At 35.8% G+C, this 16350-nt stretch overlaps 1 protein-coding gene across 1 annotated transcript; it reads right to left on the minus strand.

The window, feature by feature from the left end:
• Nucleotides 1-424: 424 nt before the first annotated feature.
• Nucleotides 425-1372, minus strand: LOC308685888 (aerolysin-like protein; the record flags this gene model as incomplete). Its single annotated transcript, XM_081358002.1, has 1 exon — nt 425-1372. The coding sequence occupies one exon, from the start codon at nt 1370-1372 to the stop codon at nt 425-427; it is 948 nt and encodes a 315-aa protein (XP_081214128.1).
• Nucleotides 1373-16350: the final 14978 nt, after the last annotated feature.

Here is a 16350-nt window from a genome sequence, read left to right on the forward strand (position 1 = left end):
CAATAGAGAAAAGTAATGAAAATATGAAAATAAGTGGAGGGAACAATGCTTACAACACAGGGTTTATTTAATAAATTGTATTTTTTTGTATTAAATGTCATTTTAAACACATTATAACAGAATCAGTATCTGGAGATTATTTTTAATTGATTACACAAAGTATGAAGCTATATGAATATTTGCGTATTGGTATTATATAAGGTTATTTGAAAACAACAAATATTGAATATATATATATATATATATATATATATATATATATATATATATATATATATATATATATATATATATATTTCCCCTGAACACCCAAACACCGGCCCCAAAAAATACAATGAGGCCTGAATGTAAAGCAACTGGTACATGATTGACAATTAGAAGTAATCAAAGAACTTGTGCATTACATGTGCAATCTGTCTTGACATTACAGAGGGGATTCTTTGGTCTCCACTTTGATATCAGTGTAAGTGACGCCTTTGTACGTGCCCTTGGTTCCATACTCAAACACACTGCCGTTCTTGCAGGTCATCTTCACTGTGCCAGTGTAAGGCAGGTCAAAAGTGGCTCTACCAATAGTGACTGAAACATCCAGCTTCTTCCCTGGTGGCACATCTACATCTGTAGACAGAGTTTCGGTTCTCTCATCTGTGTTCTCCTGACCATAAGTGCTTTGAACTCCAATGGTGACACTGTATCCTGCAGTAACTTCAGCAATCCCTGGAACCCCAGCCTTCACTTCCGTTTTAAATGTTGCAGATAAACTTGCACTCACAGACCATGAAGATTTGTTAGTTATTTTCTTTGAGCTTTCAACTTTTTGTTTTTGTGTGGTGGATGAGCTGTTCCTGAAAGTGAGGGATTTGATTTCTTCTACTGTCACCTTTGGTATCAGTTGGTGGAGAGTGGGATAGTGGACATCGGTGAGAACTGTTGATTCAACCGCTTTGAGAAACATGAATCCCATGCAGTCAATGTCAGAACCACCTCTTCCTACAACTCCCAAACAATATCCAGAGCCGACATCCATGGGATATTCTGTTTTTAAACCCCAGCTTGTCATCTTTGCAAAAAATTCTCTCCCCTGACTGGTCTTGAATTTGATGGCTCCAAGACGTGTTCCTGCTCCGTTCCCCCACAGGGACAGTGAGGTGAAACACTCACCAGGTGTGAACTTGTACTCTTGATACGGTCCAGAACCTACTCCAAAAGTTTCAACTCTCCCATCTGAAAGCCAGACCCGGACAGCCTTCACCTGCCATTCTCCCACCCAGACTCCGATCTTCTCTAAACTGGCACCGTTGTTCTGACCAGTAAATGAGAATGCATTACCTCCTTGTCCACCAATTAGCTCTAGATTCAGTGTGTCGGACATCTTGGAATTAAATCGATCTGAAAGAAATATCAGATCAGAATTAACATCAGCTTTAAACTTTATTTCTATAACTATAACTTTATTAATTTGTATCTCATACGTCTGTAAACTCTTGTGTTATAAAGGCAATGACTGACACATTTTAACACATTCCAAAGAGTGCTGGTATCAATCCCACATGGAAATGAAACCGTATCCATACCGGCTGGGCCGGATTGGCACGGAATGGAGCAGTTAAGCACTGAGAACAGTTTGGCCGATGGTGGAAAAGCGGCTATTGTTGTGTAGTCCTGTGGTAGTTGCCTGCAACACAATCTCCTGACACAGCGTATCTATAACATGAGTTCATGCTTTCATTCGGTGTGCTCTTTATATGCAGAAATCACCCTTTGCATGCATCTGATACACAATATCCAGTTTAATTTAATTTTCTTTATTTTTGATCCAATGTAATTGCCATTATTAGGCTATAAGTATTCTTCTTCTTATTATGTATTTGCTTGCTAAACTTTAGTTTAACACGAGGCTAAAGAGAACACTTATAAGCCGCATGTTCACCTAGCACATGACAAAGAAACCACGCAGCTGATGGGAAACACAAGCTGTGTGCAACAGAGCACAAGGCAAAACATAACATGAAAGCATGTGGCCGATGTAAACATTAACCGTGTGCTACACAAAGCACAACAACACAAGCGGACAGAAGAACGTACGGCCTGAGCAAACTCGAAATCGCACACTGACACAACAAGATGCTCACGAATTCCGACACAAAACAGAAGCCAAAATAGACCGAAGTGCCGGGATCTGAACACCACGTCTCGCACTCAAGACAACTCACACACAAAGACAAGACAATTCTTAATCTCTCGTTTTGTGTGAGCACATGGCTTGTTTGTTTTTCACTAGCCATGTGCTTGTGGTTTGTCATGTTTGGTGTGAGCACATGCTTGTCATGTATGTTTCCTTGTGCCATGTGCTCTCCTGTCTATTGTGTAACCCTACCCATGTTGTTACCTGATTATGGGTTTATTTGCCCCACCTGTCCTCCCTTGATACTTGCCTTCCTATTTATTCTCATTGTTTTTGCAGTCCTGTAGCAGATTCTCATCGTATGTGCTTTATGTTTCGAGTCAAGTCAAGTCTAACGAAAAAGTAGACTTCAAGTTAATTTTATGAAGTATTCTTAATTAATGTTCAAGTATATTTTTTAAGGGGTCGTATAATGGTATATGCACTTTTACAAGTTGGTTGTACTGTAATGTGTGTTTTTTTTTAATCTCCTTATATGTTTTCCCCTGTCTCAAATCAAGCTGTTCGATTTTGTGATGTCACAAGATCGGGCGCCCCTCCCACGATTGTTGATTGACAGCAGCGTTTCAACACAGACCCACCCTGAGCGAGCTGTCATCATAGTCCGCCATTGTTGTTACGCTGGAGCAGAATGGCGTCTAAGCGATTGTGGTGTTCTGTTCTTTGGTGTAATAACGAACACAGCAGTCATATTAATGTTCCTAAATCTGAACCGCTGAAGACGCAGTGGCTGAGTTTTGTTTTCGAAGGGAAAATTCCCCACGATCAACATCAATGATTTAATGTTTGCGTGAATCATTTCACACACCAGACTGCTTTATAAAGGAGAACATTGAAAAAGGTATTAGCTCCTGTCTGAGTATGTGTTGTTTATGTGCCTAATGACTGTCATAGTCTCACAGACTGGTTATTTTCTTAAACACATCAGTACAATTTTAGTGCTTCAGCCCTGACAGTTGTACCTAACACTGCATAGATAACGTTATGCATCACGGACAAGCCTACATTTACCGAAAAAAGTTTTTCATGACCATTAGCTGTAACATCAATCTGTCAATGAACTAACGTATACATCAGTAAACTCATAGCGTTCGTATCTCAATACTCTACGCTGCCAGTACACACAAAGATAGATCAAAGTGACATTACAATAACCAACCATTCAGAAACGTCCTGTTTTCCGACTCCAGTTTAACTCCAGTTGAGACGGTTGCACAGTCTCCTCAGAGACTCCCGCTGCCATTCTTCAAAATATACCCTCAACTGTAGTCAAGGCAACACTCCACGTGTGTTGTGTCAAAACGCCCCACAGAACAAAGTTAAAACTTTAATTTTACTACTGTTACACTTATTGTACACTTAAACGTATACTTTTATATACTAAGAGTGGGCCAATTTAGTCCCAAGCAGTATTGAAATAGTACACTTACAAGTTTACTACAAGTACACATTGATATTAGTATAGAGCTGGTAAGTCCCGCCCCTTCCGCAAAACCCCGCTGGACCTCAAAGTTGAAAAACCGTCAATGCAAGTGAATGGGAGAAAATAATTATTTTCTGGTCCCGTTTGAATTGTGCCATGAATGTGAACATATGTTGTCTGTGAATTTTTTATATAACTTTTCGTGTAAAGAATGCTAGAATTTAGCGGGTAGAAGTTTGATACGGTTAGACTTTGTGTGAGAGCACTTTGTGGACTACAACTCTCGACGCGTTTGAAACGTCAACACCACTAGCACACGGACACTAGCTCACGGATCCCGCTAAACATGGCTGTGTCTTTGGTGCACTTCATCGCCTTCTTTCAGGGAGAGAACAAAATCGTTGAGGTTGGCGAAAACCACGGGTAAGTCAACTTTATGGGGTGACGTCACATACGCGACATGTAGTCTTTCTCGTTATGTCTTTTCCACAACTGCTAGCCAAAGAATCATACCATATACTGTCAAACTCGTAACATGAAAAGTTATATAACAAATTCACAGACAACATATGTTCACATTCATGGCACAATTCAAACGGGACCAGAAAATAATTATTTTCTCCCATTCACTTTCTTTGACGGTTTTTCAACTTTGAGGTCCAGCAGGGTTTTACGGAAGGGGCGGGACTTACCAGCTCTATACTTACTACATAAAGTACACTTAAAGGGGTCATATAATGCCATTTTTGTACAAGCTAATATGATTATTTAGGGTCTAAATTAAAAGTTTATAATATACTTGTATTGTAAGAAAACACTCTCACGCCGTTTAAGTGCATATGTCTGTGCATATGATATGAAGTGCATATGCATATGATAATGAGCTTTGCTCAACCCGCCCCTCTGTTCTGTGCGTACACCGTTTAACACAATAACACAATAACCATAACGCGCTGTTCATTCTAAACGTGGGATTATGAATTATATTGAGAATGTCGTACATAGAAAACATGCCGTAATGTACCCTGAGTGTAAACAGCCGCATTCATCGTGAAGCAAGCGATTTGCAAAGATTAATATAAATATTAATATAAAGGTTAATAAAACGTTACACTCACTTCAGTTCTTCTGGAGGTGCAGCAGGAACACGAATAGTTGGTACTGATCCTTTTCAGGAGCAGCTTCTTAGCAAAACCAGCTTTATACTGACCCTCCTTTAGCAGTCTGGTGTGTGAAATGATTCTCTCAAACATGAAAGCATTGACGTTGATCGTGGGGAATATTCCCTTCGAAAACAAACTCAGCCACTGCGTCTTCAGCGGTTCAGATTTAGGAACATCAAAATGATGCTGTGTTCATTATTACACCCAAGAACTGAACACCACAATCGCTTAGACACCATTCTACTCATAGACAGTGCTCAAGCGTATGACTATGATTGACAGCTCGCTCACGAGTGAGGGCGGGTCTGTGTTGAAACGCTACTGTCAATCAACAATTGTGGGAGGGGCGCCGATTTGTCACAAAATTGAACGGCTTGATTTGAGATGGGGGAAACATATAAGAAGATAAATAAAAAATAAAAAAAACACTGGATGTTTTTTTATCATTTTATGATGGTTGTGTACAGGCACTGCCAACACACATTATAGTACAATCAACTTGTAAAAGTGCATGTACCATTATATGACCCCTTTAAATGTTTACTGCCCTTAATTATTATTTTGGAATAACTTAATGGAATGTCTACTTGGTTTTAATAAATATAAATTGCCATTGTTATAGCAAAAAATATACAAAATAGAATTGTATTTGGTCTCTCTTTTTTTATGTAAAATTATGAGTAACAGACATAAGTTTACATTTTATATACACTGTTAAAAAAATCTGTAGAAATTACAGTATTATTATTGGCAGTTACTTGCCAGCAACTTACTGTAGATTTAAATTGATGTTATTTACTGGCAACAGTTTGTTCAAAGTTATATGAACATTAAACATTAACAAGTCTTTATCTTTACAGAATAAAACTAAAATAACAGCCTCATGCAAAGCATTCTGGGAACCAAAATCTGAAGGAAAAAAAAACAGAAAAAGGTTGATGAAGATTTCTGGTTCCCAGAATGCTTTGCATTAGGTTGTTATGTTATAGTTTTATTCTATAAAGACAAATACTTGTTAATGTTTCATGTTCATTTAACTTTGAGCAAACTGTTGCCACACTGTAAAAAAATATTTTCATGATTTGTTGTCTTAACTTTTAATCTTTTGTCAAATCAACTTAGATAATTAATGTGGTTCAGATAACATATATTTTGAAGTTCTATTTATTAAACCATAATCTTTTGTCAAATCAACTTAGATAATGTTGTTCAGATAACATATATTTTGAGTTTCTATTTATTAAACCAATATCTTTGTTGCATTAACTCAATTTTTTAATTTCAATGAACTCAAAATTTTAAGGCAACCAGGTAACTTACATTTTTAAGTTAAAGGTTTAACTTAAAAATGTAAGTTACCTGGTTGCCTTAAAATTTTGAGTTCATTGAAATTAAAAAATTGAGTTAATGCAACAAAGAGATTGGTTTAATAAATAGAAACTCAAAATATATGTTATCTGAACAACATTATCTAAGTTGATTTGACAAAAGATTATGGTTTAATAAATAGAACTTCAAAATATATGTTATCTGAACCACATTAATTATCTAAGTTGATTTGACAAAAGATTAAAAGTTGTGATAACAAATCATGAAAATATTTTTTACAGTGCAGTAAATAACATCGATTTAAATCTACAGTAAGTTACTGGCAAACAGCTGCAAAACTACAGCAATTTTTTTACAGTGTACAATAGGCTATATAAAAAATATTCAGGCCTTTTGCCTCCTCTTTTTAAAACACCACAGCACACCACTAGCGTAAGCCTATATGCACATAAAAGATGACTTTTGCACATAAAGAGCATGCCAAATGAAAACATGAACTCATGCTATAGATACGCAGTGGGAGAAAATTGTGCTGGATAATCTCATGCAAAGTATTAGAAACTGTTACATCTTAAGTCAAGTGCCCTTGAGTGAAAGTATACTTACATGAATGACTGCAGTCTGAAATTCTTCTCAAGAGCAGCTCGCCTGGTCAAAGCTGGAGAAGTGTGATGTGTTTGGTCAGTCTGCTGCTTAAATACAGCTCTGAAGGGGACAGGCAGTCCTTAAAACACACCCAGGGGCAGCGCAATTGCTCCCCCCACCTCACTCAAACACAACATTTTTAACTCTTTCCCTGTCAGTTCCCATAAAAAAAAAAAAAAAAAAACATTTACAAATTTTTCATGGCCCCAAGAATATTCCTGTGTACTTATATATCAAAAGAAAGAAGCAACCTTTTCAATTTTATTCTAGCTTAATGCATTTTTTATCAACACTTGAATGTGGGTAAATTTCATAAAAAAGCTAAATTATGAGTAAAAAAATGAGAAAAATCACGTTTTTATCAAAGACTACATCCAGATCAGATTCAGAACGATGATCAAAACATAGATGAGTAGATCGAGTCCATTAACACTAAAATGGCACTTAAATAAAAACATGCACAAGCATTTGATTCTGCAACGTTCACAAATCAGCACACTGCCACTATTACAGCTGCAAATGCACATTCAGAATATAAGAGAGGATCATTGTGTAGAGTAGACAGCTTCATTGATTATAACAAAACTTTGTGAGATTGCCATGAACTGAAGCGATTATAAAGGGATTGCGGATAAAAATACTGTACTTTACTAGAAAACCATCATGTCACTTGAGAAATTCCACTAGCTGGATTGAGTATCTGCCTTGATTTGGATCCGGGCGAGTGTTTTCCAAAGAATTAAATCATACTGATCTGTGCTCAAGTGGAAATGCAACCGGAACCATTCGTCCTCATGATGGAAATGTGATTATTTTGTGGTTTACAAATACAGAAAAGAAGATACTGAAGCTTTGAATGTATGTTTTTAAAAGTGAATAATGGTAGCACTTTCTTTAGAACACTGTGTGCGGTACAATTACAAAGTTTACGAATTTTAGTCCAGAATTATATGTTCCATCTCGTTTATCTAGAAGCCAGAGATCCTTGGTTGCACAGCTGAGATGTGGGATTTTGCCTTTAGCCATTGAGGTTGGTCGATTCAAAAATATTCCAGAGGAAAACAGATTGTGTGTGCTATGTGATCTTGGTGAAGTGGAAAATGAATCTCATTTCCTATTGTATTGTACACATTATGATGACTTAAGAGAATCTTTGTTTCTGGAAGTTATGACAAATTTCTGAAATATTTTGGAATGCTGATGATCAAAAATTATTATGCTTATTTAACTATGATGTATTTAAGTTTGCAAACTTTGTTTCAAAGGCCTGGAAAAGAAGGCAAGCCAGTTTATTTAATTAGATTTAATTTTGTTCTGTGTAAGATTATGGGTTTATATGTGGTTATGTGAATAAATGAGAAAACACGTGTATATGATTACATACATGCATGTATTTGAATACATATGTACTATTATTATTATTATTATTAATTCTATTACTATTTTTTGGGGAGCAATGTATTCGATGTACTCTGGATCTGTCTATTTTGTATATCGATCTTGTATATTAATCCTACTTAGGTTTATTAATGATGGTGCCTTGTAAGTCCATGCGGGCTGGGCGTAATCATACGCATGACACAATAATAAAACTTCATTCATTCATTCATTCATTCATACAAACCTTTCCAAGCTCAGATTTTAAAAGTGAATAATGGTAGCACTTTCTTTTGAACACAGTTCTGTGTGCGGTACAATTACAAACCGTTCCAAGCTCAGATTTCGACTGTTTGTCATGTAATCTAATACTGATTTTGGAGCTTCACAATTGAAAAACCTGGATCGGTACGATATGGCGTAATTCAGCAGCGGCGTTTGGTCTGATGGTGGAAAGCACAACAAACTTCAGAACAAACCAGATAAGCAGAGGTCAGCCTCGCCTCGCCATCAATCACTAATTATAACTCAACCCCAGAGTCCAACTATGGCCACAGTCACGCCTGAACCAGCTAAACTACATATTCAGCATCACTTCTGTCTGGAAAGGTGTGTTCAAACCTGCTCCTAGTCCTGGAGGGCTAATGTCCAGCAGATGTATCTCCATCTTGCCCAAACGCCTGTCTGGATGTTTGTAGTGATGCTGAATATGTAGTTTAGCTGGTTCAGGCGTGACTGTGGCCATTGTTGGACTCTGGAGTTGAGTTATAGCTAGTGATTGATGGCGAGGCGAGGCTGACCTCTGCTTATCTGGTGACTAGTTAAAAAAATACTTCTACTTAATTTGACTCTTGCGTATTTGCATTCAGACCTAAACTTTTATCAGAATGTTTATATTACTAAACAGGTTCTTGAATTAGTTTTACTTTGAGTTTACAGGAATAAAGATCATGGGTTATCAGTTGCACATCCTAATGGCAATTGCAGTTACATTTCCAGGTTACAATAAAAAGCTTTCATGAAAAAATAAAACAAATTAAATAGCAGGCCAAATTGTGTGCACTATTTACTATTTCGTTCCCTTGATTTGACTTTTTTTCCCTTGCATATCATGTGCGGGTCTCCGTAAAAATGCGTTTTGTTTGAAACCTGTATATTTTGTGAACAGGCTTGCTGGTGCTGACAGCACATTCTGGAAGTTTGTTGTGCTTTCCACCATCAGACCAAACGCCGCTGCTGAATTATGCCATATCGTACCGATCCAGGTTTTTCAATTGTGAAGCTCCAGAATCAGGATTAGATTACGTGACAAACAGTGTCTTCAGTATCTTCTTTTCTGTATTTGTAAACCACAAAATAATCACGTTTCCATCATGAGGACGAATGGTTCCAGTTGCATTTCCACTTGAGCACAGATCAGTATGATTTAATTCTTTGGAAAACACTCGCCTGGATCCCCATCAAGGCAGATACTCAATCCAGCTAGTGGAATTTCTCAAGTGACATGAAGGTTTTCTAAAGTACAGTATTTTTGTACACAATGTTTTTTTTTTGTTTTTTTTTTTGTAAAATTCATATACTGTATGTATTATTGTGTTTTGTATTGTGTGTATATATATATATATATATATATATATATATATATATATATATATATATATATATATATATATATATATATATATATATATCGTCATGAGATCAATGTGCAACTCTGGTTGGGTGAATTCAAAAAAGTGGTAGTAGATACAGACTCACTTTAAATCTTAATAAAGCACCCATTTAAGCAATTTTACAATTTACTGTATTCTTGTATTTAAGTTTAGAAAATATATCACACTATTAGTTATGAATCTAAATGAACTTTCCTTTGTTCTGTCTTGTAGTGCATCTTATGTCATCAAAACCAATAAAATTACCCAGACATGAAAACAAAAGACAAATGAAAAACAAACTTTTATTCAAATTCCAAGTATATTGTAGATAGCCTAGAAAGCATGCAAAGCGCACTCACATTAGAATCCTTAAAACAGTGGTCACTTCAGTTCATGACAATCTCACAAAGTTTCACTATAATCAGTGAAGCTGTCTACTCTACACAATGATCCTCTCTTATATTCCAAATGTGCATTTGCAGCTGTAATAGTGGCAGTGTGCTGATTTGTGAATGTTGCAGAATCAAATGCTTGTGCATGTGCATATTTTTTTTATAGAGCCTACAGTATATCAAATGTAAATTTATGTCTGTTCCTCATAATTTTACATAAAAAAGAGAGACCAAATACAATTCTATTTTGTATTTTTTGCTATAACAATGTAAATTTCTATTTATTCAAGTAGACATTTCATTAAGTTAGTGTTTTTACATGTATTCCAAAATAATAAAGGCAGTAAATATTTAAGCAATGAATATTATTTGTGAACTAAAGTTCAGTTAATAGTAAACTTTTTCATTAGATTTCCCATTAACAACATCATTGTCTTCATTCAGACCGATTTGAGAATGCACAAGAAAACCAGAAGCGGGATTTATTGCACAAACAAATAATTTCCAAATATAATCGTTCATATCCAATTAAAGCTCGATGGAGACACTAGGCTTATTCGACTTCATACAGCTCTGCACAGACCGATCGGTGGCTGACTTGAAGAAGTGCATGCCGGTTAGAAATTTTACCCAACTTTAGACATCGCGACGCCACGTGACTGTGACATATGCCATCAAAGTACAGCGAGAGTGATTCGAGAGCAGCCGGCTGGTTGGTAGTGGTTTCCAAGATATTCCCGAAGGTTGTTTGAACACTTATTCACAACATTGTACAAATCACAAGGTGCAACCTAGCATGTTTGGTATCCTTGTACCGGTACTCAACGAGGATTCAGGAATCTAAGGAGATGACTGCCGTGAAAGAGTAGTCTGACACAACGTTAGTAGCCTACAGTGGTACCATGCCAGTATTGTCATCATACAGAGATGCCCTCAAATAACAACAAATGTAAATTTCAGCATTGGGAAAAACTTCATATATGTTTTGTTTTCAATATTATTTTTGAATTAATTTGTTTACAATTTTAATAACCAAAATGTTATCAAATTATATTTTGTTCGTTTCAGTTCCCTTAAAGGAAGCCACCGAGTGGGTGTGTTCAGCAAGATCTAGTCTCTCAGCTGTAAAGTCATGTTGGATGAGGTATTTCTTGTGAGGATGAGACACAGATGTTACTGTGAAGGAGATGGCCGCCCCATGAAGCACCTGCAGTCATCAGGTCTTCTGGCTATCCTCTGAGGTTCAGCTGCTTGAAGGAGGATAGTCCTCTCAGACCCATCGACGAGCACTGCATATGTCTCTAACGATGCATCTCCGTTTGTGATGATCACCTTACTCACTTTTAGAATGACTCTACGGCTACTGACAGAATGGTAAACGTATGTCTTTCTTAGTACTCATAAGACAGGAGTTCTCTGGGGGTTTGAGCGCTGAACTGGCACTCTCGTGTTTCCGGTTGCAGGTCTTGCACAAGGCTTTCAGTGTGCATCTGGAAGTGTGATGATTGCGTGATATTGCTGTACGGCTATTGAAGGCCTTAGACTTTCTATCTTGTAATAGAACAGCAATAGAGAAAGACACAGGCACACTGGGTTCCCGCTTGTTCTGTAAACATTTGAGAAAGTAATTAGCTACTGGCTGATTCAGTCTGTGTTCGATCACATTCATCTCGTTTGGGGAGTCCTCATTTGGGGGAATCACATGCACTCATTCGGCTATATGCTGAGGGTGTCCATGATGAAGCTCTGTTGTGCACTGTAAATCCTAATGCTCAAAATACTTAATTAGTTTGAGTAGGACAAACTTAAATTAAACTAATTAGTTCAGTCAAATTAACTTTTATGAGTATTTAGCACTCTCTTCTTTTTCTTTCAAGTTCACAGAACTGATATATTTTAAGTAAACTGAACTGTTTCATTGTTTTGAGTTTTATGAAAGGATTTATTTTAATTTAAACAAACTTAAGTTTAACTGAAACGGCTGGGATGTCTATTTCCCAGCATGCTTTGCCGATGGCACTTGAATGGGAGAGTAAATGCTAAAATTAAGCGTAATATAATGTTTTTTTTTTTTTTTTTGTGCAAGATTAATGTTAAATGGGAGATTGAGTATTGATTAATGTTTTGTTATGCTAATTTACAAGAATTTCTGTTAATGTTGGTTTTAGGATAGTTACCATCATGGTGACAAGTGGTGCATGCGGCTTGATTTGAGAGCAAATAAATTCTCTATATCATTGCACTCATGCAGCAAGTGCTGTTTAACATATTATTGTTAGCATGATAACATAATAGAATGTTAGCAAACTAGCTTGTTAAAACTATAAGTTAATACTAATGAAAGTGTTCACATTGAGATTACATGAAGGTTTTAAGTTAAATGTATGAAATAGTGTACTCTGATTTTAATTGTTCTTAACTTGCAATTAAAATGAATATTTATAAACACAACATTTCGGTCACACGACCTTCATCAGTTCCTTATCTGCAGAAACGACCTAGCTAATTGGTCTTGTTATCCTACGCACCTATCACCTGCAGGTGTGCGATGGAGTTTGCTCACTAATTGTTCTTAACTTGAAATGTTTAATTGTTCTTAACTTGAAATGTTTAATTGTTCTTAACTTGAAATGTTTAATTGTTTTTAACTTGAAATGTTTAAGTACAAACTTAAAATCTGCCAGTTCTGCTTACTTAATCTTTGAATTTCAAAACTTAAAAAATTGAGGCAATCGATTGCCTTAAATTTTTTTGAGTTCTGCTAACTTATTCGGGTTTACAGTGTGTGCTCCGTCTGGTTTGATGGTCCCGTAAGTAACTTTGTTTCAAGAACTGCAATCCTTTGTAATAGTCTGTGGCAGTTTGTGCAGCAAGTAGATTCTTGAACCAGAAGAGGCATTTTCTTTCTTATCCTTATGAATGTAGGCAGTTGTGTTTTCCTTTCCCCGGAATGTAAGCTGGTCGGGTAAAAGAATTCTGCTTTTTTTTGTAGTAATCCAAACTTTGTCGTTTGAGCATTGTGCTGATTTGCTGAAGTTAAAATTAGGTGATAAAAGGAGATAAAATATAAAAATATAAAAGCGTATATAAAATATAAAAGCGGTAGAGCAAAGGAGCAGTAGGCAAGAGCGTCCGAACAGTAGCTGAGCAGGAAGTGTACACACATTTTGGCCTTCAGGCCTATCCCTATCAGCCCCTCTGTGCCTTTAGAAATTGCAAACGGTCCGTGGGGTAGAAAGAGGGGGGTTGAACCAGTAGGCTAAAACATTTCAACATCCATTTTCAAATATCTTTGATTATTTTCAACCATACTCAAGTAAAACCAGGGCATATACAGGGCAAAGGATGAAGAGATATAGTGAGGAAAAACAAAAGTTATGATCACACTTTCAAACAATCAGAACAATACATGCATCCTGTTTTGACAAATTAATCAAATATCTGATGTGTCACGTGACATGTTAAACTAGCATTTCCAGACACTTCTTTAGACTACACTGTAAAATCAATTACTGTAGTTAGACTTACTTAAAAAAAGCATGCAAACCGATTGCCGAAAAAAAAACAAGTGAAATAGGAATAGTATGTTGTACAGACAAATGCTTAGTTAGAATAGTTCACTTACACATTAGTTCTAGTAACTAAAAAATAACTGAGAGTACTTGATCATTCACTTTAGATAAAATGTAATTGTTACCAAACATCACACATAAAAACTTAAATATTAATGATTTCTTAGACGGACTTTATGACAGATCTGTATATTTAATTGAGAGGTGGATTGAAGAAAGGGCGGATGGCCTTAGTTCGAGGCACGGAGCATAAAGTTGCAGGTAAGTTAATTTCTGAACTTTTATTATAATTCACACATTGATATTGCACAGTGAATAAATAATTTAAATAATCGCTGAACTGCATGATATAAACTATCAGAGGTAGCTAGTAGGTTAAAGGTCCCGTTGCATGCGATTCCATGTTTCAAACTTTAGTTAGTGTGTAATGTTGCTGTTAGAGCATAAATAATATCTGTAAAATTATAAAGCTCAAAGTTCAATGCCAAGCGAGATATTTTATTTAACAGAAGTTGACTACAAAAAACGGCTCGATTGGACTACACCCCTCTACATCCTGCATTCGTGACATCACCAGAACCGTTTCTTGACTAACCTCCGCCCACAGGAATGCTCCCTCAACTCTACTGGCTACTTGCGCACTTCTTATAACTTAGCCTACTGTGTTTACTCAGCTCTTACGGTGATTTTCTGAAGTAAAACTGACGCTTCATCTTTTGTGTGATGTACAATAAACTTTATTAAACTCATCAGTACATGTTTGATCATCATTCAGACAGCAGACTTGTAGGCTATTAATAAATAATGGATACATAGCCTACAAGCAGATGACAAATACGTTATAATAACCGTAATTAAACTACTAAACCATACCTGTTTCATCTCTATACAGCAATCTGACTCTGTAGGCATTATTGCCCGACTCGAAATGAACGCCGTTACTGAGAGTTTCTGATATTATCATCATTCCGTGAGATGAATTTTTCCTGACAGACTGAGCACGAGCTCATGAAGCTCCGCCCCCTGTGTCGTCCAGCAGCACCTCATTTGCATTTAAAGGGGACACACTGAAACGGCTCGTTTTTCTGAGTCCCAAAAAATGTCAATTTAAACATGCTGTAAAAAATGATCTGTTGGGTATTTTGAGCTCAAACTTCACATACACACTCTGGGGACATCAGAGACTTATTTTACATCTTGTGAAAAGGGGCATAGAACGGGACCTTTAACGTTACAGATGATTGAGCAGATATTCAGTGTTTAACTGTTAAGTTTTTTATTTTATTATTATTTTTTATATATTGAACGTTGCTATTAATACTGCTTTATTGTGTGCGTTGCATTTTCATGTTCTAATTTTCATGTTCAAGAGCTAACTATATATTAGTCCCAGATTATTACACTGCATCATTAAGATATGTGAGAATTTCAATTTCAACTGTCTGACACATGTAACGTTAAGTTAGTGGAGAAAAAACAAACAAAAAAACAATATTTGCCTTTAGAGTCTAGAACTAATACAATAATACTCAAGTACAGTAATGATGGACCATCTAGTCCCAAACAGGTCACAATTGGGAGTCACAATATATTATAGGTCACAATATATTATATATATATATATATATATATATATATATATATATATATATATATATATATATATATATATATATATATATATATATATTTTTTTTTTTTTTTTTTTTTTTACTGAAACCCAAAACTAGCATCTGCAAATGTAAAAAAAATAAATAAATAATTTTGCTTTAATAATAAATTGTTGCTTCAGGATAAAATAAAACAAAATCATTATTACATATAACTTTGCAAATGAATTACTACATTTAGAAATTACTTTAAATACTTAAAATGAATCAACCAAAGCTAGGAGTTACTAATAGTCTTAGGAGTGGCCTCGTAGGGCAGAGAAGCAAGTGCATTCTGGGAGTTGTTGTCTTTCATCCACATGTGCCAAAAATACATTTTCTGGCTTTTCTCTGTCTAGAAGGCTCCAACTTCTGAAATAATTTCACATTTCTACTAAATAAATGAAACAATTTAAATACACATAACTAATGTTAGAGTTAAGTGTAACTTAAAACAACTAACAGATGAATAAGACTGAATGAGACAATGGAATATATCTAGAACAATCACACACTGTTTCTGCTCCTGTTTCACGTCAGAGATGTAAAGAGTCTAAGAGTCCCTGAAAGTCTAAATGTGGACATAAACAAATGAGTGATGAGGATGTGTTAACATGCAAATGTATTTATGTTCTATAAACCAAGAACAGCAGGAGTATGAACGAAACAAAATAAGAATTTTCTAAAAAAGACTGACTCTTAAAAATGTAACAATAATTTAATGAACACACGGAGGAAATACAGACGTTTATTCTGAAACAGCAGAAGAAGATGATGATATTATTTCAGTGGAGTCTGAGTCTGAGTCTGAATGAGTCTAATAATCTTTACTAACAGAGATGGACTTCAGGGGAATGAAAGCTTTCATGTCTTTATCTCGTCTCTGTTGGGAATGTGAGGGGTCTCAGCTTTCAGAAGAGGAAAAAAAGAAACCTATATATGAGCAAAAACGTTTATATT

Source organism: Scardinius erythrophthalmus (assembly GCF_964197995.2).
Source record: "Scardinius erythrophthalmus genome assembly, chromosome: 2".
NCBI classification, from domain to species: domain Eukaryota; kingdom Metazoa; phylum Chordata; class Actinopteri; order Cypriniformes; family Leuciscidae; genus Scardinius; species Scardinius erythrophthalmus.